The sequence below is a fragment of the Scyliorhinus torazame genome, chromosome 4 (assembly GCF_047496885.1).
Source record: "Scyliorhinus torazame isolate Kashiwa2021f chromosome 4, sScyTor2.1, whole genome shotgun sequence".
NCBI classification, from domain to species: domain Eukaryota; kingdom Metazoa; phylum Chordata; class Chondrichthyes; order Carcharhiniformes; family Scyliorhinidae; genus Scyliorhinus; species Scyliorhinus torazame.
In genome coordinates, this window is record NC_092710.1 from 150,263,689 (window position 1) to 150,285,944 (window position 22,256).

Consider the following 22,256-nt stretch of genomic DNA (forward strand, 5'->3'; position numbering starts at 1 on the left):
GCCCTCCTTCTCGCCACCTCCGCACTCCAATCTTGATAAACGCGGATCACCGCGTTCTCCCATTTACTACACCGAGTTTTCTTCGCCCATCTAAGGACCATTTCTCTATCCTTAAAACGGAGGAATCTCACCACTATGGCTCTGGGAGTTTCTCCTGCTCTCGATCCTCGCACCATAACTCGGTATGCTCCCTCCACCTCCAACGGACCCGTCGGGGCCTCCGCTCCCATTAACGAGTGCAGCATCGTGCTCACATATGCCCCGACGTCCGCCCCCTCCACACCTTCAGGAAGGCCAAGAATCCTCAAGTTGTTCCTCCTTGCGTTGTTTTCCAGTGCCTCCAACCTCTCCACAGATCGTTTCTGGTGTGCCTCCTGTATCTCCGACTTCACCACCAGGCCCTGTATATCGTTCTCATTCTCTGCTGCTTTCGCCTTCACGACCCGAAGCTCCTGCTCCTGGGTCTTTTGTTCCTCTTTCAGCCCTTCAATCGCCTCTAATATCGGGGCCAACAACTCTTTCTTCATTTCCTTTTTTATCTCCTCCACGCAGCGTTTCAAGAACTCTTGTTGTTCAGGGCCCCATATGAAACTGCCACCTTCCGACGCCATCTTGGTTTCTGCTTGCCTTCCTTGCCGTTGTTCCAAAGGATCCGCTGCAATCCGGCCACTTTCCTCTCCTTTTTCCATCCGTGTCCAGGGGGAACACCCTTCTGGTTTACCGCACGGTGTTTTTAGCCGTTAAAATTGCCGTTGGGGCTCCTATCAAGAGCACAAAAGTCCGTTCCACCGGGAGCTGCCGAAACGTGCGACTCAGCTGGTCATCGCCGCACCCGGAAGTCCCACATATCACGTTTAATGAGCTTCATAGGTTCAGCAAAATATTAGGCCAGCCACAGAATCCATTTCAAAATAATGCTATGAGAATGTGATTTGAAAATTACGATTTCTATCCAATCCTAAATTAGCAATGGAATTAGAGTATCAGTGCTCAAAGTGCCTCAGTCATTCTGGCCATTGCTTTGATGCGTCTGATAATAAGTAACATAAGCAATACGAGCATAAACAGACCTTATGGTCCCTCCTACATTGGATTGAGGATCAACATGAGCATAATTGCATTTTCCTGCCCAATCTCCACAAACATTGATTTGCTGGCAGTTAAAATCTGTTGACCTTGAATATTCTCAATGACTGAGCATTCACAAGATTCACAACGCTGATTGTAAAAGATTTTTCTTCACCTCTGTCCTAAATGACAATTCCATAATCCTGGGGCTGTATGCCTTAGTACTTGACTCTCCAGCTAGGAGAGCATTTATCCTCTGAAGCTCTCAGTCTTGTGTTTCAATGAGATCACCCCTCATTCTTCTAAACTCCAGAGATTAGGATAGCCCCTCATCCCAGGAAATCTAATGAACCTTTTTTGCACTTGCATTTCTTGAGAATGGGTCCAAAATTGCACGCAGTACTTCAGATGTAGTCTCAAAACCCTGTTCAACTGCAGCATAACTTTGTTATTCTTATACTCCAGCCCCTCTTGCAATAATTGCCCAATTACTTACTACCTGCATGCTAATTGTTTCTTGTACACACACACCCAAATCCCTCTGCTGCAGCACTGAAATGTCCTGAATCAAAGTCAAATAAATCTTCTATGATGAGTGCATATTCCTTCCCTCAACCTATTTTGAAGCCTTTAATACAGTTGACCATACCATAGAATCTACAGTGCAGAAGGAGGCCATTCAGCCCATTGAGTCTGCACCGGCCCTTACAAAGAGCACTCTACTGAAGCCCACGTATCTACCCTATCCCAGTAACCCCCACTTAACATTTATTTGACACTTAAGGGCAACTTAGCATGGCCAATCCACCTAACCCACACATCTTTGGACTGTTGGTGGAAACCGGAGCACCCGGAGGAAACCCACGGAGACATGGGGAGAATGTGCAGACTCCGCACAGACAGTGACCCAGCCGGGAATCGAACCTGGGATCCTGGCGTTGTGAAACAACTGTGCTAACCACTATGCTACCGTACTACCACTGTCGGGGACACTGCGCTCCCTGTGTTCCATTCTTTCCTAGTCAATCATAGCTGTAACATCTCCAACGTCTTCATTTCCTGCCCCAAACACATTACCGCAAGTCCTCCAAGGATCCATGAGTTCTTCAGCTACATGTGACACACATACAAGGTAGGATTATTCACCAAAGTCACATACAATTAGTTTTTGTTAGTTTCCTTCATTCAAATTGCACACTTTAGTCACCTGTCCAATATGTATATATGTGTTTAAAATACCACTAATAAAGAAGTGGCAGATGCAACTTGTATTTCCTGCATTGATCTGGTTGAGATGCCAACCACTTACATTTTTAAGAGATTGAAGGTCAAATGATAAACAAAAGAGAAAAAACATTTCTCACCAGGCTGTTACACTGATACACACAGATACTATACTCATTCTGATTTTCATTGGTGGTTTTGAGAGCAAGGAGGCTTTTTCCCATTCCCAAGCCATCGTCATAACCGATCATTCGCACTATCAAGTACAATGGATGTCTGTGCAAAATGTCCTGCCAAAAAGAAGAAAAAATGTTGATAGAATTTATTGCTTTACATGTTTGGGTAAGAGGAAATGGGAATTCTATATCAAAACAACTGGGATAAGATCTTTTCTTTCAAACTAAACCTGACTTTCATAGCAGAATGTTCGTGAAGAACATAGGAATGGATGCAAGTAATTTGGCCCATGAAACCAGCTCTTGCCATTTTTTAAAAAGTTATAGCAGAAATATTATTTTAAATATCTTACTGCCATATATCATTATAGCCTTCCTTTCCAATCATCTATTTTAATTTTACGAAGCTGAATTTACTTTTTATATATTGCCTGTGGAAAACGCTTCCATAGCTGATTAGCTTAACGTTCTTCCTGGCTTAGCTCTAATCCAGAATATAGGTACGAAATTCAGATATGATATTGAAGGCGATCACACTCAGGTTCCGCACAGTGCCATGAACCACCTCAGGCACAGCAGATGCAGCACACCATTTTTATGTTGAAAATATTTTTATTCAAGACGTTTTCCATTTTACAACAAACACTCAGTTTATTACATATTCCCACAAATATGTCCTTCCTTTATGCAAACCTCTCCCATGCCCCCGCTTGTTGACGACTACCAATTCTTGAAGGAGATAAATAGCCTCCACCTCGAATAGAACCTCCTCCGATCCCTTAATGGGGTAAATCTATTTTTAAAAATATTTTAATTCTATTTTTAACATTTTAAATATATACCACAACAAAGTAAAACAACAAAACATCCTCAGTAACTCAAAACAAACCCCACCCCCACCTCTTAGCAGCTGACTAACCAATTCTAAAGTGTAATATAAACCGACCCCATCTCTTGTGGAACCCCTCACTCTCTCTTCTCCCCTCCCCCTCAAAATGAACTTAACCTTCAAATATAGGAACTCCCATCAAGTCCCCCAGCCATACTGAGGCACAGGCAGAGTGGCTGACCTCTGCGCCAACACAACTCGCATGCGAGCAACCAGAGAGGTGAAGGGTAAAACTTCAGCTCCAATTCCCATCTGCAGCCCCAGCAAGTCCGACACCCAAAATAAGGCCGTCAGGGGACTGGGCTCCAAATCCACATGCAGGATTGCTGGCATAGTGCTGAAAAACAACCTCCAAAATTTCTCCCAACGTCGGGTAGGACCAGAACAAATGTACATGATTGGCCAGGCCGCTCCCACACTGTTCACAAGTCCCGCACCCCCTCAAAACAACTAGCTCATCCTCTACTTCGTCAGCGTGCTCTGTGTACCACCTTTACCTGTATCAACCCTAGCCTCACACACCAGGTTGAGACATTCACCCTCCACAACACCATCCTTAGCTCCTCATCCCACTTAGCTTTAACCCCCTCCAACGATGCCAAATCCTCCCATAGATCGCCGAGATGACCAGCCCCATCATCGACCACACACCCTCCAACTGTGGAGGGTACGGCCACCCAAAAAGTCGGCAAAACCTTCGCCAAATCCCGCACCTGCATATACCTAAAGGCCTCCCCCTGCGGATTCCCAAAGTTCTCCATCAACGACTCCAAACTCACGAACCAACCTTCGCGAAATAAGTCCTTCATTTCCATCATCCGCCCCGCTCCTCCCATCCCCGAAATCTAGCATCCAGCCTCACCGGCTCAATCCTGTGATTCCCTCAGATCAGCATCAGCTTCGACTCCGCCCCTAACCTAAAGTGCTGCCGAAAGTGCCTCCACACCTTTAACGTGGCCACCACCACTGAACTCTCCAATTATTTCTCTGGGGCAAACATGTGGCACCGTTACCACCGCAACCCCCCCCTCCCCCAAGAGCCTACCTCCATCCTCACCCACATCCTCATCTTCTGTGTTCGCTGTCCACCGCCCAATTATAATACAACAGGTTTAGAAGGGCCAGACCCCTGACTGCTGCCCTCTCTGAAGCACCGTCTTCTGAATCCTTGCTCCTTACCTGCCCAGACACAGGCCAAAATCTATTGTTCCACCCCCATAAAAAACGCTTTCAGCAAAAAGACCGGTAGGCACTGAAATAAAAATAAAAACTGTGGCAAGATATTCATGTTTACCGCCTGCACAGGCCTGCCGATGACAGGGGGAGGATGTCCCATCTCAACAAATCCGTCTTGACCCTACCCACAAGGCCTGTGAAATTCAATTTATGAAGCTGGGCCCAGTCTCGAGCCACCTGCACACCAAGTACCTAAAGTGGGTAGATGCCACCCGAAATGGCAAGCCCCCAAGCCACCTCCCGTCCCCAACGAAGACACCAAAAAAGCACTCGCTCTTTTCTAGATTCAGCTTATAACTTGAAAATGGCCCGAATCTCCTGAGCAGCCCTATTATATTCCCCACCATGGAACCCGGGTTGGATATGTACAACAACAAATCATTGGCATACAAAGACACCCCATGCTCCCCCCGCAACTAGCCCCCTCTATGTATCTGAGCACCTCAACGCAATTGCCAAGGGCTCTATCGCCAGCGCAAACAGGAGGGGGGACATGGGACAACCATGCCTCGTTCCCTTATGTAACCAAAAATACCCCGAATTCACCTCATTCATTCGCCTACTTGCCTTCAGTACCCTAAATAACAATTTTTAAAAAATATTTAGAGTACCCAATTCTTTTTTTGAATTAAGGGTCAATTTAGCGTGGCCAATCACCTACCCTGCACATCTTTTTGGGTTGTGAGGGTGAGACCGACCCAGACACGGGGAGAATGTGCAAACTCCACATGGACAGTGACCCAGAGCCGGGATCGAACCTGGGTCCTCAGTGCCATGAGGCAGCTGTGCTAGCACTGCGCCACTGCCTAAATTACAATTTAACCCATGCCACAAACTTAGGCACTATACCAAACCTCTCCAACACCCCAAATAACTAACTCCACTCTACATGCTCAAATGCCTTCTGAGTCCAGCGCTACCACCATCTCTGGCTCCCTACCTTCTGACGGCGAGAGCACCAAGAGCATGTTCAACAAATGCCGCAAACTACTGCCTACCCTTTACAAGTCCCGTTTAATCTTCCCCAATCACCTGCGGGAAGCACTCTTCCAACCTAAGCATCAACACCTTGGAAAGAATCTTGACATCCACATTTAGCAGGCCTATATGATCCACACTCCACCAGGTCCTTATCCTTTTTTAGCAACAGTAAAATGGATGCCTGTCCCATCATCTCCGGGAGTGCCTCTTTAGCCACCGCATACTGAAACATCTCCACCAACAGTGGCGCCAGCCTAGCCAAAAACATTTTTTTAAACTCCATTGGGAACCCATCCGGCCCCGGGGCCTTACCCGTTTGCATCTTCCCTATCGCCGCTCGAGCGTCCTCACTCCCCACTGGCTCCTCCAGCCCAGCCCTGCCCTCTCCTCTCCTACTCTAGGACACACCAACCCCTACCCAAGAAACCTTTCGTATCTGATCATCCGCCGTGGGCTCCGACCTATACAACCTTTTATAAACCTCAAATGCTTTGCTCACCTGCTCCAGCATCACCAGCACCTTGCCCCATCCCTGATCCAAACAATCTCTCGCACTGCAGGCGGAGATGGCATTCTCATACTCATAATGAAATGAAAATGAAAATCGCTTATTGTCACAAGTAGGCTTCAAATGAAGTTACTGTGAAAAGCCCCTAGTCGCCACATTCCGGCGCCTGTTCGGGGAGGCTGTTACGGGAATCGAACCGTGCTGCTGGCCTGCCTTGGTCTGCTTTCAAAGCCAGCGATTTAGCCCTGTGCTAAACAGCTCCTAGTCATAATCTACCCCTTTGCCTGTCTCAACTGCTGTACCGTTTTCCCTGTACACACAAGGTCAAACCTGCAATTCCTTTCTACCCACCAGAGATTCCGGAGTGGAATCCTCCGCATACATCCCATCCACTTCCGCAAGCATGGCTCAGACCAATCCACCTTAAGATTCAACACAGTATTTAAGACCCCACCCAAAATTAACTGAAGCGTATCCAAATTTGGTATGACAGCCACCATCCTCTTCATAAACCCAACAGCATCCCAATTTAGGGCATACACGCTGACCAGCACCACCAACCTCCCCTCCAAAGCACCCGTTACTATAAAGTACCTGCCCCCCTGATCCACCACCACCTTCTCCATCTGAAACTTAATTCTCTTACCCACAAGTATCGCTACCCCCCGGGCCCTGCTAACGAAGCCGGAGTGGAACACCTGACTCACCCAGCCCTTCCAAAGCCTCACCTGATCCTTCACCCTCCAGCAACAGCACCACATCGGCTCTCAAGCTCTTCAAATGCGAGAAGACTCGCCGGCTTCACCGGTTCACAGAACCCCTGCACATTCCACGTTACTATTCAGACTGGGGGGAGTCTCTCACCACCCACTCCCCTTACCCCCCCTGTCAGTCTTGTTCACCGGACCCGCCCAGCGAACGGGATCCAACCCTGCCTTAGTCATGCATAATTTTTTCCAGGTGCAAAAACTCCCGATAGGCACCACCCCCGATCATCCAAACCCTACCAATTAGCAAGTCCAACGGGGCCCTGCCTCGCCCAGATTCCAGGCCCGCCCAAGACGGCCATCCCCACCTCCATCGACTAGGAAGATGTGCAAACACCCCTCCCCCACAAGCTGCCCAAGCATCTTTGCCACATACTCTGTGGCCTTCACATCTTCACCGTCAGCAGCCCACTCCTAACCCCACCCCATCCCGGCTCCAACGCCCCCTGCTCTCACCCCCTCCCCCCCCCACCCCCAACACCAACCAACTTCCCATCCCTCCCCCACGCCAAACAAAGAAACGCAACCACCTTAGGCTCATTCCCCCAACAAACGAAGAAAATAACCCCCACCCCGCCAAATAATCAGCCATGGCTTTCCCACCTCGCTTTTGTTAACTAGCATCTCTGCTTCCACATTGCTGGAGGAGGTGCTGACGACAGGGGGACTGGAGAAGGTGGTAGCATCGGCGGTTTACGGGGCTATTTTGGAAGAGGAGAAGGCGCCGCTGCAAGGGATCAAGGCAAAGTGGGAGGAAGAGTTGGGAGAGGATATGGAGGAGGGGTTCTGGTGTGAGGTGCTCCGGAGGGTGAACGCCTCCACCTCGTGTGCAAGGTTGAGGGTGATACAGCTGAAGATGGTATACAGAGCACACCTTACAAGGGCGAGGATGAGCCGGCTCTTTGAGGGGGTAGAGGATGTGTGTGAACGTTGCGGGGGAGGGCCCTGCAAATCACGTTCACATGTTTTGGTCCTTTCCAAAGCTGGAGGATTACTGGATGGAGGTTTTTAGGGTAATTTCTAAAGTGGTGCGCGTGAAACTGGACCAGGGCCCTCGGGAGGCCATATTCGGGGTGTCGGACCAGCCGGGATTAGAAACGGATGCGGAGGCAGGTGTTGTAGCCTTCGCCTCGTTGATCTCCCGAAGGCGGATCCTGTTAAGGTGGAGATCAACCTCTCCACCCTGTGCCTTGGCGTGGCGGGGGGACCTGCTGGAATTCTTGACTCTTGAGAAGGTCAAATTTGAACTGAGGGGAAGGATGGAGGCGTTCTACAACTCATGGGCGTTATTCATCATGCACTTTCGAGAATTGGATCACATCGAACATTAGGGGGGGGGGTTCTGTATTATGTGTTAATGGTGACTATGGGCGATTCCTGATTCCTTTTTGTCATTTATTTATATTAACATTGGTGGGAGAATGGGGTCTAAATTATTGATATGGGGATTGGTGTTGCATTCGGTACTGATTATTGTTTATTGTTGGGTGTAAATTTGGGAGAAAACGTGAAAAAGAATAAAAATATTTTTTTTAAACTAGCATCTCTGCTCCGAGGGTGACACTCACCTGGGGAGAAACGCAAGTTGTACGATCAAAAATTCCATACACAGCCCCCCCCCACTCAAACCTATTTTGAATCTTGTACATCATACCAATCCATCTCACACCATTGCTTTAAAACATCAACAAGCCTATAGACCAAACGTAGGGTTACAGATATTACAGAAACATGCAAAATCCAATGGGAAAACCAAATGAAGAAAATACACCAATCCAAAATTTCACCTCGCAGGTGAAACCACCCATTACATCCAAATGTCCCCCTGTCCATGCTCCTGGAGAAATTGTTCTCCTCCAGCATGTCGAAGTAATGTTCCCATATGTGACCCACAGGCGAGCCGGGTACACCACTCCAAATCTCCACTTGCTCTTATAAAGAGCCGCCTTGGCCTTATTAAAGCCCGCTCGCCTTTTCACCTGTTCTGCTCCCTAGTCGTGGTAAATTCTAATGGTGTGGCCTTCCATCTGCATTCTCATGTTTCCTTCGCCCACCTCAGGATCATTTCCTTGTCTAAGTACTTGATCACACGTGACGGTTCCCCAGATTTGGGCTTCTTCCTCGAGGACCGATGTGCGCAGTCCACTTCGGGGGGGCGTGCAAAGACCCCCTCCCCCTCCAGCTGCCCGAACATCTTTGCCACATACTCTGTGGCTTTCGCACCTTCAGTGCTCTCGGGCAGCCCAACAATCCTCAAATTCTGTCGTCTGGAGTGATTCTCCAGGCCGTCGATCTTAGCCTTCATATTTTTTTGCCCCTCTGCCAACATCATCACCTCTGCCTCAAGGAGGCGATCTGATCTTCATGATCTGAGACTGTCACTCCACCTTCTGAATTGATTAAATCTACGCCTCCAACCGGTGGTCCACCCTTTCCAGAGCTGTTTGAATTTACTTAGTCACATTTGCAGGACCGTCAGTGACCACAGATTTCTGCCTTCAAAATTCCCCCGTCAAAAACTCCACCAACTTCGCAGTCGACTACTAAGCGGGCAACGACGACAGAGATTCATCCGCCATGTTTTCCCCTGTCCTCTGAGTCCAATGAGACCCCTTTACTTGACACACTCCTCGTTTGGTAATCTTTAGAAAGAATAATAATCTTCATTGTCACAAGTAGGCTTACATTAACGCTGCAATGAAGTTAATGTGAAAATCCCCTAGTCGCCACATTCTGGCACCTGTTTGGGTACACAGAGGGAGAATTCAGAATGTCCAAATTACCTAACAGCACGTCTTTTGGGACTTGTGGGAGGAAACCAGAGCACCCGGAGGAAACCCACGCAGACACGGGGAGAATGTGAAGACTCTGCACAGACAGTGACCCAAGCTGGGAATCGAACCTGGGACCCTGGTGCTGTGAAGCAACAATGCTGACCACTGTGCTACCGAGCCACCCCTTATCCCACTGTGCGACTGTGCCGCCCCGATTTCCCATACCAGAGGAGGAATCCACAAAAGGAGGAATCATAACTCTTTCACTATATAATTTTGTCACCTGCACAGCACCCATTAAAGGGTAAAAGGGACCAAAAAGCAAATCCTCGGGCTGGAGGCACCTTGGGTGTCATTCTCCGACCCCCCGCCGGGTTGGAGAATCGCCGAGGGCTGCCGTGAATCCCGCCCCCGCCGGTTGCCGAAGTCTCCGGCACCGGATATTCGGCGGGGGCGGGAATTGGGCCGCGCTGGTTGGTGCCCCCCCCCCCCCCCCCGCTGGATTCTCCGGCCCGGATGGGCCGAAGTCCCGCCGATAAATTGCCTGTCCCGCCGGCGTGGATTAAACCACCTTTTGAACGGCGGGACAAGGCGGCGTGGGCGGGCTCCGGGGTCCTGGGGGGGGGCCCCACGGTGGCCTGGCCCACGATCGGCGCCCACCGATCCGCGGGCGGGCCTGTGCCGTGGGGGCACTCTTTCCCTTCCGCCTCCGCCACGGTCTCCACCATGGCGGAGGCGGAAGAGACTCCCTCCACTGCGCATGCGCGGGAAACTGTCAGCGGCCGCCCCGATATGTCATTTCCACGCCAGCTGGCAGGGCAACAAAGGCCGTTTTCGCCAGCTGGCGGGGCGGAAATTCCTCCGGCGTCGGCCTAGCCCCTCAATGTTGGGGCTCGGCCTCCAAAGATGCGGAGCATTCCGCACCTTTGGGGCAGCGCGATGCCCGTCTGATTGGCGCCGTTTTGGGCGCCAGTCGGCGGAAATCGCGCCGTTTCGGGAGAATTTCGCCCCTTGTGTGCGAACTTCACTTCATGGCCACCACCTAAAGTCCGCAGCACACCATCTTAAGAAGGGTATTTTCACAGGCATCCCTACAAGCACAAAAGCAACTGAATGGGTCCTATCATGACATCACATATCCCTGGCTGCAAATGTGACATCTAATTTCCAAATTTGAATTTGTTCCACATAGGTCATTTCAATAAGTTCATGCCCTATCTTCCATATCTTCCTGTTTGTTGTCCCATCAAAGTCTTCATCCGACTCCCCTGTAGAACCCATCTGCAACCTCTCCTGATCAGCTTGTACACAAACCATCTGGTCTGGCTGCAGCACACTTTAAAAAAAATTGTTCATGGGATATGGGAGTCGCAGGCTGTGCCAACATTTATTGCCATCCCTTATGGCCCTTGAGGGGCAGTTAAGAGTCAACTACATTTAGTGGGTCTGGAGTCACATGTCGGCTAGACCAGGTAAGGATGACAGATTTCCTTCCACACGGACATTAGTGAACCAGGTGTTACTTCTCCCAGTAACTCATTATCTCCTGCTCCTAAACCTATACTGGCCTTTGAGGTATATGCAATGGCAGTATCTCAGGAGATGGCTGCAAGTGTTAGGGGACGCCTTCATAAATGCTGTAGCTGCACCATGTCCAGGGGCGGCTGAGCTGGACAGACACCATTTCTTGCATTTTTGAAAGCAGAAAGTCAGACGAGGGAGGTTGGGTGAAGGAGGTGGAGGGATGGGTTGGAAAGCAAGAGATCCCTGGTAACACCATCTGCACATTGCTCAGCGTGTCAGGTAGCAGGGTGAGGTGGGAGTTGGAAAGGGGCATAATACTGCAACAGACAGACGGTCATCCTGAATATTCTCAATGCTGCCATAGGCATCTGACAAACCATCGGGCTCAGGAGTTGTAGGCAAACGCCCCCAGTGGCTCTGCTCCACTTCTATCTTTTGTGTGCCACCTTGTCCTGCAAGAGGACAGAGTCTCAGTGATTGTGTCACATGTTTTTCAATGATTTGCCAGCTATCACTGAATGGCTGGAGGCAATGATAACTGGATTTGAGGTTCGCAGCATTGTATTTGTGTGAAAATGAGGTGTGGTATCTAGATATTAAATGAGTCCTGAAAGCAATGAACTGGTGTTGAGTGACTGATGGGCTGTTTTGCATTGAGCAACATGAGAAGCTGGGGAAGCAATGGGTGGTTATTTCTTGGGAAGATGCAATGAGGTCATTAAATTTGTTATGCTATTGCTGCTAGGTCCTTGGGAGTCAGCTGGGAACTGACTTCCCTGGCTACCTACTCTGAGAGCTATTCTAAGTGCTATTTTTGAAAGTCTCCTGCTACCCACAGAACCATGGCATCTCTCGGCCTGTCCACACCACCATTCAGACTTCCAGCACTACATCCATGACCTTGGAATCTCTATCTCCCTGGTGTTCCTTTTTCCTTGCTTAAAAATACAGCTATCATAGGATCACTACAGTGCAGAAGGAGGCCATTTGGCCATCCAAGTGCGCACCAACACTCTGAAAGAGCATCCTATCTCAGCCCACTCCCCTACCCTATCCCCGCAACCCCAGCCAGGTTGTTGGTAGCTGGGTCATGGTATGCCTTGGTCAGCCAAAAACCCTGCCTCTTTTTAATCTAAACAAGAATAATGTAAAGTATGCACTGTGATGTCGACATAGACTAGTGTTTTATCTGTTGACATTGATTAGCAGATGATGATGTGAACTGTTTTACTCCAGTTAATCACAATAATACTTAGTCACAGGATATAATTAAATAATTATTTATTCCATCACGCAAATCGACAATTCAATGCGAAATTGCAGTCAATGGGCAATAAACTGGCGCAAGGGCAAGTTTGATTTGGTTTGGTTTGCCATTGTTAGATCAAGTAGTAAATATTCCCTTGTTGGGTTTCTTACATTATGGATTATAAAGGAGTCCTGTACACTTGTAGATAGCCAACATGACAAGCGATTGGACAACATTTGCTAAATAGTCCTCACCCTAGTAAGAATTATGCTGACAGCCAATTTAACATAGTCTGTTAGCTCGCAGTGTGGTGCATTTGCCTGCACTGGAAGCCAGGAACATTAATACACAGGGACCTGTACTTTCCATACAATAAAAATATGTACTCACATTGTGCCTGTTTCAGCTAACAAAATAAGTGACAGCCATTCACTGGTTCATTCCTTAGGGCAATGCCTTGACCATAGTGAAGATACCTGATTTGAATTTCAAACAATGCTTGGCAGTTAAGCTCCCGTTACTATCAACTTGTGAATTCTCCAATCAGAGTCCACTTGCCAACTAATCAGCACTCTTCTTACATATAGTGTAAATTGTTGTTCCTTTTACATTTAGTCTTGCGAATTGTCCTGATGAGTTCAAGACGAAAAGCTTTGACAAAAAAAGGAATCCTTTTTCAGCAATACCCAAATTTTATACCTTGCAATGTTTAATTGACAGTCCTGATTTCCTGTAGCCATGTCTCTGTAATCTCTACCATAATCACAACATACAATTGCATCCCATTACTCAGTTATTAGAAAGTCATAGGAATTGTCAGGGGAAATCATGATCATGCACCCTGATACCAAGTGATTACTGTTTGAAATGAGCATCTCTTTCTTTCCTGCGTCTTTTGAGGTTTCTCACCATTATAACATTAGAAGGAAACAAGAAAGATTAATATACTCACAAATTGATCAGCAGATGCAACTTTGATGCCATATTTGGAGACATATAAAATACTCTCCTCTTCTGATGGTGTAAAAGGTAGTTTTCCATATTGCTACAACAGAAAGAACAAGCACTGCCATTTTTCCAAACCAAAACATATGGAAGCAAAATATTGGAAATATGAAATCAAAATCATCTAGTTCATATTAATTGATTATTTTTAATTTTTGGAAGATTGAAATTGTAACGAGAAGGTAATTAAAAGGGCTTTAGAAATTGCCAGAACACCTCAAACAATGAACGATCAAAAGGAAGTGCGAGGTGAGCGTTCAGAGGGTGAAAGCCATAAAAAAGTGGCTTTATTTAGCTGAGGAACTGCAGTCTGAAGAAAACTGTTCTGACTTCATTAGAAATTTTAATTATTCAGATGGGTCCCATAGTCAAAAGGTTTGATTATAAAACTAATAGTTAATCCAAAAATTGAATGAACATCTCAGCTAACCTCTTGCATAGAGTCGAGTAATTCAGGATGGAGCCTTGATTGGAATTCTGAGAGGGTGTCTTGGAATTTTCCAGAAGATCTTTGGATTTGAAGTTAAAACACCCAAGTTGGAGGGTACAAGCCCCAGGTTCAGCAGGCAGAAAAAGAAAAAGAAAAAGAGTCTGCTAAGAGCTGAACAGCAGCCATCGACCAAAAGCAAAAGGACCTTAAAGATCAGGGGTATTTATTACTCTATAGTCCATCTTGATGTTTTTCGTTTTGCATCTATTCTGCTGCTTGTTCCATGACTACATATCTGGCCTTATTCATTCATCTATTATATGGCGCCTTATCAAAGGCCTTTTGAAAATTAGGATAAATTACATCTGCATTAGCCTGGTCAACCATCTCTATTGCCTCTTCAAATTATTCAATAAGGTTGGTTAATCAAAAGCGTCTCCCTTTAAATCTATGCTGACAATTCAACATTGCCGGAATTCTCCAGCTATCATGATTCTCTGGGCCCACCGGCAGTGCACCCCAGCCCACAGATTTCCCGGCGGCGTGATGGCATCAATGGGAAAACCCTCGACAAGCGTCGGGAGTAGAGAATCCCGCAGCGAACGCCATGCTGCCGAGAAACGTGCGGCTGGGGAAGCGGAGAATCCAGCCCTGTATTTTTAGTTTTTAGATTTTCTCCTTTGGTAAGAATTCCATTAATTTTCCTATTATTGATGTTAAGCTGATTGGTCTACAGTTCCCAAGACATATTCTATCTCCCTCTTTCCATATTCTCAATTTTTCCCTCAAGTTTTTATTAATCCATGGTGTCTCATTAGTGTTCAGTTTGTTCTTGATTTTTATCAGAATATATTTTTCCTGGGCAATGTTGAACACTGTAAAATGTTTCCCACGATGTTCCACACCATGGTTTGGCAATATTGTTGCCTACTATGTTTTCCCAAGTTCTATTCTTAGCCCCTTAAAATTAGCCTTTCTACAATCTTTACTTTGAATTTTGTCAATTTTATGTCCCGTTGAGTTATCTTAATTAATATATTATGGTCAATATTGTCTAGACGCTGTCCTACTTTTACTTCACTTATTTGCTTTGGTTTACTATTGTTAGATAAAAGTAGGAAATATTCCCTTGTTAGGCTTCTTAGATTATGGGTTATAAATGACACTTCTAGAAATTCCATTTCCTTAGCCCTTTTACCTATCTCTGCTGACTAACTCCAGGGTAGTTGAAATCCTCCAAGGTCATTACTCTTTTTACTAATTTATTTGTATAATTCTTCTTTCACCTCCCTACCATTATTAGGTAGTCATCAGACGACACCCATTATTGTGATTCACCCTTTATTATCTCTTATCTCTATCCACATTGATTCTCTTAGTCTTACTGAGGACTGTGTCACTAATCTACTGCCATTATGCTATCTCTAATGAGCAAAGCTGCTCCACCTCCCCTTTTCACTCAAATGTTGTACCTTGTAATGTTTAATTGTCAGTTCTGATTTTCCCGCAGCAATATCTCATAATCCCTACCAGAACTGTTTCTCGCAATACAATGGTCTCCCATTCTGCTGTTTTATTAAGGACACTGTGTGCATTGCTAATCAGCTTAACCCACTTCTTTAAAATAAATTTACAGTACCCAATTATATTTTTCCAATTAAGGGGCAATTCCGTGTGGTCAATCCACCTACCCTGCATATCTTTTTGGGTTGTGGGGCGAAACCCACGCAAACACGGGGAGAATGTGCAAACCCCACACGGACAGGGATCCAGAGCCTGGATCGAGCCTGGGACCTCTGGACCTAATGACCTTGGAGGATTTCAACTACCCTGGAGTTAGTCTGCAGAGGTAGGTAAAAGGGCTAAGGAAATGGAATTTCTAAAAGTGTCATTTATAACCCATAATCTAAGAAGCCTAACAAGGGAATATTTGCTACTTTTATCTAACAATAGTAAACCAAAGCAAATAAGTGAAGTAAAAGTAGGACAGCATCTAGACAATACTGACCATAATATATTAATTAAGTGCTAACCAGTGTGCCTCCGTGCTGCCCCTGCTTAACCCACTTTTAATAACAGTTCCTCTCACTTTTATTGTTTTGCTTTCTATACCCTGGTTCTATAATTCTATTTAGTCCCGGGCTATATTTATGTCCTCCCTTTAGTTTACAGAAGCCAACTGTCCTATGCTCTCCTTGCTGTTTTGTTTACATCTAGACTTATTTAATTTCTTGTAAATTCTTCCCTACTCTATATTAGAAATTTAAACCCTTTCCGCTGGACCACCAGTCCAGTACATATGCCAGTGTCCCAAGAAAAGGATCTATCTGAAAAAATTGGATGTCAATTTGACGGGTCACTGGTACTACACAGAATTTGCTTCTTTGACAGGTGGTGAACAGCCATGATGGTAATGTATGATGGAGCAGGCTCAATGGGATGTGTGGTCAGCTCCTGCTCCTATTTCTTATGTTCTTAAAATCCAAAAGGTTATTCAATTATATATATATAATCTTTATTATTGTCACAAGTAGGCTTACATTAACACTGCAATGAAGTTACTGTGAAAAGCCCCTCGTCGCCACATTCCGGCGCCTGTTCGCGTACACTAAGGGAGAATGCAGAATTCTCAGCTGGTACGGGAATTGAACCCGCGCTGCTGGCCTTGCATCATAAACCAGCTGTCTAGCTCACTGAGCTAAACCAGCCCCGATTATGTATGCAAAGGAAAAGTTTGTTCATGACAGATAAGTTAACAAGCATTCTTTTAAATTCCATTATCTTACCTGTGACAAATCAATATAATTAATCAAATCTTGTGGTCCTTGAAGACATTCAAATAAACTGGCTTTTAAGTTTTCAATAGCACCTAAATACTTCACTCGGAATTCAGTACATGTGTCAAAGTAACTGTTACTTTGTCCTGTAACAAAAGTATAAAAACACAATTTGTCTTTGGCCAAATAATTACGTGGCGGTAATCAGCAAAAACAATTCCTTCTTTTGCTTTAACCATTCCAGAAAATTAGCCCCATGTTTTTCTGTTTTCACTGATGTATGTTTTATTCAAATTGTGATTTATGGAAAATGAAAAGCATCCAATTTATCCTCAACTTCCACCAACCACCCCAATCCCCAATTTTCTTCCCTGTTCTTTCAACTTACACTGGGGTATATTTTACAGGCCACTGGTTGTTTTGGGTAGTTTGCCGGGTAGACATTTTTCATGCAAGTTGAGCAGTATGTTTGTGGGAAAAGACTTCAGAGACCACCGTGGAGACTCTAGCTGACGTTTTTCCTCCTTAATCTTTGCATACTGAGGTCAGTGGTAGTACTATTCTAGTGGTGATCATAAGTAAGCTCTGTGTAGAACAGGATCACTCTGGTTATATTAAGTAGTACCCAAGAATCAGGAAATCCAGAGCTTTTTTATATGAATAAAGTGATTTAGCAAAAGGTACACAATTACTTTGTGCACCATATGTTCTTTTACGAAACAGAATCCATACTCCTTTGGTTGGGGCCTTATGCACAATGGTGAGGGAAAAACAAATTGATGGAAGAAATGAAAATAATTTGATAGAAATAAAAATGAGTGAAGGTGGAGGTGAGGGTTCATAGCCTGAAGTTGTTGAACGCAATGTATGGCGGCACAGTAGTTAGCACCAGGGACCCGGGTTCAATTCCTGCTTTGGGTGACTTTCTGTGGGGATTTTATACATTCTCCCCTTGTCCGCGTGGGTTTCCTCCGGGTGCTCCAGTTTCCTCCCACAGTCTAAAGATGTGCAGGATAGGTGGAATGGCCATGCCAAATTGCCCTTAGTGTCCAGGGATGTGCAGGTTAAGGGGTTATTGGGACAGGGCAGGGAAGTGTGTTGGCTAGAGTGCTCTTTCAGAGGGTGAGTGCAGACTCGATGGGCTGAATGGCCCCTTACCGCACTGTAGGGATTCTATGATTCTATGAATGTTAAGTCCGGAAGGCTGTAATGTGCTTCGTCGAGATGAGGTGCTGTTCCTCCAGTTTGCACTGGGCTTCACTGGAACATTGCAGCAGGTGAAGGACAGACATGTGGACATGAGAGCAGAATGCTGAGTTGAAATGACAAGCGACAGAAAGGTCTGGGTCCTGCTTACGGACAGACCAAAGGTGTTCTACAAAGCGGTCGCCCAGTCTGCATTTAGTCTCTCCAGTGTAGAGTAGACCGCATTGGGAGCAGCAAATGCAATAGACCAGATTGAAGGAGGTGCACGTGAAGCGCTGCCTCACTTGAAAAGAGTGATTATGCCCTTGGATGGTGAGCAAGGAGGAGGGAAATAGGCAGGTGTTACACATTCTGCGATTGCATGGGAAGGTGCTGTGGCAAGAGGGTGAGGTGTTGGGGGTGATGGTGGAGTGGACCAGGGCATTCCGGAGGGAACAGTCCCTACGAAACACTGACAGGGGGAGTGAGGGAAAGATGTGTTTGATGGTGGCATCATACTGGAGTTTGCAGAACTGGCGGAGGTTGATTCTTTGAATGTGGAGGCTGGTGGGGTGAAAAATGAGGACAGGAGAACCTATCTGCTTCTGGGAGGGAGGGGAAGAGGTGCGGGCAGAGGTGCGGGAGATGGGTCAGATAAGGTTGAGAGCCCTGTCGACCACATGGGTGGGCAATTAAGCAGCACCGTTTTGGAAAGTGGCATCATCGAAACAGATGCAACAGAGGCAAAGGAACTGGCAGAATGGGATTGGGAGGCCTACTAGAGAATTCGGTCATAAATTGTTAGTCATAAATAGCAGTTCTAAATGCTTCCTTGGAGGAGTTGGATGGATTTTGTTTGGCTTGGTTCTAAAGAAGGTATACACAAGAAACAGGTTGGTATGGCCATTTCTGAGGAAACAATGAGACTGGAGGCTCAACAGTGACAATGACAAAACTTGGGATAAAGCAGCTTCCTCGTGACCATCAGTGAAAACACCGGAGGTGGAGAAAATTTTTACGAGTGTGAGGGAGGGGGCCTTTTAACATTAAAATGGATTGAAATATCTAAGAGAGTCTACTCAGTCTTCCCACTTCACCCAGGTGTTGACACAATTTGGCTTCCTTTTATATTCAGATTTTGGGGCTTCCATATTCCTCATGGATCTATTTATGTTACTGTGGGGTGAAAAATTTGCCCAAATGAAAAGTTTCCAAACTTTTTGTTTCCATTTTGGTCACTTGCTAATGATTTGGAAAGGGTGTCCCAATATTTATCCCCCCTCAATAAACTGAAAATATGTGATCAATTGTAGCAGCAACTGTACGCCCTCTGCCATTCCCAACAAGATTGCCTTAGTACATATCTAGAATAAGATGTGGAATCTAACACTTCTGTATGATTTACAGATACATCATTTGGTGCATTCATCTATTTTTATTGTATCATCAGAGTAGGACTTGTACCAGCAAGTAGTCTGCTTACATTATGATAATGGATAGATCTAATTCTGAGAATTCACAAGCGCTTTGGAACAATTTAAATAGTAGTATCTTTGTATCAACACAATCCTGTAGCAATGACATTTTTAAAGTAAAAAATACAATAGTTGTAGCACAATTATGGGACACTATCTGCCACTGCTGTTTGACTACTATTGAAAAAATTAACATATTAGCAGCTAAGGTCTGAGAATGTAAGGGAGCTTTCAATATTAGACTTTACAATATATCTGAACCACATTTATAGGATAAAATATTTAAGAATTCTGTAGTACAATACCTGAACTCCTTGTGGAGTCTGTATCAAGACTAGCCACTGTACTAGATCTAGAAAGACCACCCAAACTGGAATCCACTGACTGGGAAAAGAAAGAACACAAATGCATTAAGAGTTTTAAACTGATTAATTCACAACTACTACATTTACAATCAGAGTAGTGCTTTGCACTTGTACACAAGCACCTGCAAGGTTACCCTTTTTGTTCACAACACTGTCTATGCAGGACATTTAGGAGGACATGGGTGACAAGTATAAAGATTGTCCCAATGAAACACTTTTTATCCCATTTTTAAATAAGTCAGCTGGCACTTGCATTACGGTTAGATTATTTTTTTAAATCTAAATGAATATTTGGGTGAATTGACGTACCGGTTTCAACAGCAGACAGAAAATGCAATTTTTTTGTTTTTTTAAACACCAAGAACACAAATGAGCATCAGCTATTAACCCATGCTTCAAAAACCTCAATAGAAAAACACTGACAAGAGGAATAGTTGAAAATTGCACAACTAACTCCAGCTGTGGCAAGACAATGCTGTGAATTTAAAATGTAGGAGAGCAAATGTTTACTAAATTCTATTGATTGAAAAGTTAATCCTTCAGTTATCCTTTGCTCATTTTCTGAGCTACCAGACTGCACTGCTAAGATCTCAGTTTGGCAATCAGCATTAGATTGCCACTCCATGGCCACTTCCCTGTGCCAAATTTCCTCCATGCCTGTCTTGTTCGACCTTCTGCCCCAGGAGAGGTCCAGGTAGCACAGCCATCTCTGAGGCCCAGTGTCAAAGTCTAAATGAGTTGGAGTGAAGGGGGCCAAGCCCCATTTTTTTGCTGCACTAGCTGCTGCAAAGCAGGTAAATTTAAAGGTCCAATTGAAAATGACAGGCCAGGTTGGGTCAGCACAGGGATGAGAGTGTAGTCCTTGGGTGGCTGGCGTTACCCAGAGTTAGAAGAGATTTTAATTCTTCAAAGCCTTTTTGGAGTAATTATTAGTATAGCCCTGACCATCTAAAGTTAGCGATCTAAATCACTTTTTGGACGGTTCTAGCGCAGCACAATTGTTTAGGGGAAGTTAGAGCTTCTGGACAATTGCCATGCAAATACTTATCTGCAGAATTCTGAGAGGGTTTCCTAGTGCATATGATGCTGGGGAGTCAGAGCTCCTGTTTCAGTTTTGATGTGCATTAATTACTCCTAATACATAAAACTTTGTAATACCCTCCTCAGAACAACAGAAATCAAAGCAAAGTTATAGGCTGATATCTGCCCAGAGTATTTTAACTGGTGACTTATTTTTTAACCAGGGTTCAGTGACCTGCCCAGTCAGCAGGAACAGTGGGCTTCGACAACAGGAGGGACCAAAACTCAAATCTGAATGAATATGTGAAATTTGAGAATTCTCTTGCTGCATCAAAGTTGATAATTGATCAACTTCCTAAACAGAGGTACTGCCAGAGAGATACAACCAACCAATTTGGCTTGTTCTTGCCCAAATTTCTTGTTGGGGGTAAGTCTTTTCTTTCCCCTGCTAAATTTAAAACAATGGACCATTACCAATTACCACAAGTAAGAAATCTCGGCACAGATGTTTAATAACATTTGATCACCCAGTCTGTTGGGAATAAATTTGCATGATATTATAGTTACAGATTAGCACACTGAAAAAAAGAATTTAAACATAAAAAGGGCCAATTTCGCCACAATGCATTTTAGGTTTAAAACTTGGAATAAACTCCTAGCTTCTGAAACTGCAGCGGGAATAAAACATCGCTACTTTAATGAGTGGAAGTGAACTAAAATTACTGAGCTTCTGAATAAGTGGAAGTGAACTAAAATTATTGTGCTTCGTACTATTCCAGTGCCCAAGTTAAACTTGAAATTTGGTAAACTTCAAACAAAGGCAAATCAAACACACTGTTCTCTGTATATTGTTTCTGGGACAGGGGGGTGGAATTCTCCATTCCTGAGGCTAGGTGCCAGCGCCAACGGTGGATCCGCGAGTGTTACACGACGGGAAAATCAGCATGAACCCCTCACCGATTCCAGTGAGGGTTTAGCATCGCACCGCATGAAACACCCTCTGATCGCGTGGAAAACAGTCAGAGAATCGGCGGGTCCTGGGCTGCGCATGCGCAGGGCTGACCAGCTGCACCAGGCGTGCCAGAATTCATGGCGCCAGCTGTGCTGGACTGCATACCCGCCGACCCACAGCCCACGACCTGGCCACCCCCACCATTGCCCTCAGTCCTAATTCCCCTAATTATAAAGGCACGGGCTCCTGTAGAGAAATATTTCCATCTGTGTCCTGTAGTACCTCGTTCTAATGGTAAGTGCAGTTAGGCTAGTCAACCATAAAGGCATCACAGCCACAATCAAGCCTGTCCTCACCTGGAACCCACATGCATGCAAGGATTGTTAATTGTATATTAGTTGTGTTTAATTGAATGTAGCTGCTGGACATTCTCTTGCACCTCATAAATAAACGTATTTGGGTTAGAAGCAGCTTGCTTGTAGTGTGTAACTTTGTAAATAAATGACTTCCGGTTGCGGCGATGACCAGCTAAGCCGCACGTTTCGGCGGCTCCAGCTCCAACGGACCTTCGGGCTCTTTTAAGAGCCCCAACGGGAAGTTTTCGCACGACGAAACCCGGTGTGGGGTGAGTTAATAGGGAGCCCCCCCCCC

At 45.5% G+C, this 22,256-nt stretch overlaps 1 protein-coding gene across 1 annotated transcript in view; it reads right to left on the bottom strand.

The window, feature by feature from the left end:
* The window catches only part of itgb1bp1 (integrin beta 1 binding protein 1), a 57,606-nt gene that overhangs the window by 5,575 nt on the left and 29,775 nt on the right, over window positions 1-22,256 (bottom strand). Inside the window, exons 4-7 of the mRNA XM_072498753.1 lie at window positions 19,574-19,652; window positions 16,618-16,754; window positions 13,349-13,441; window positions 2,433-2,582 (exon numbers count right to left, since the gene is read on the bottom strand). Coding sequence (XP_072354854.1) covers window positions 2,433-2,582; window positions 13,349-13,441; window positions 16,618-16,754; window positions 19,574-19,652 — 459 coding nt within the window. The remainder of the gene's footprint in view (window positions 1-2,432; window positions 2,583-13,348; window positions 13,442-16,617; window positions 16,755-19,573; window positions 19,653-22,256) is intronic.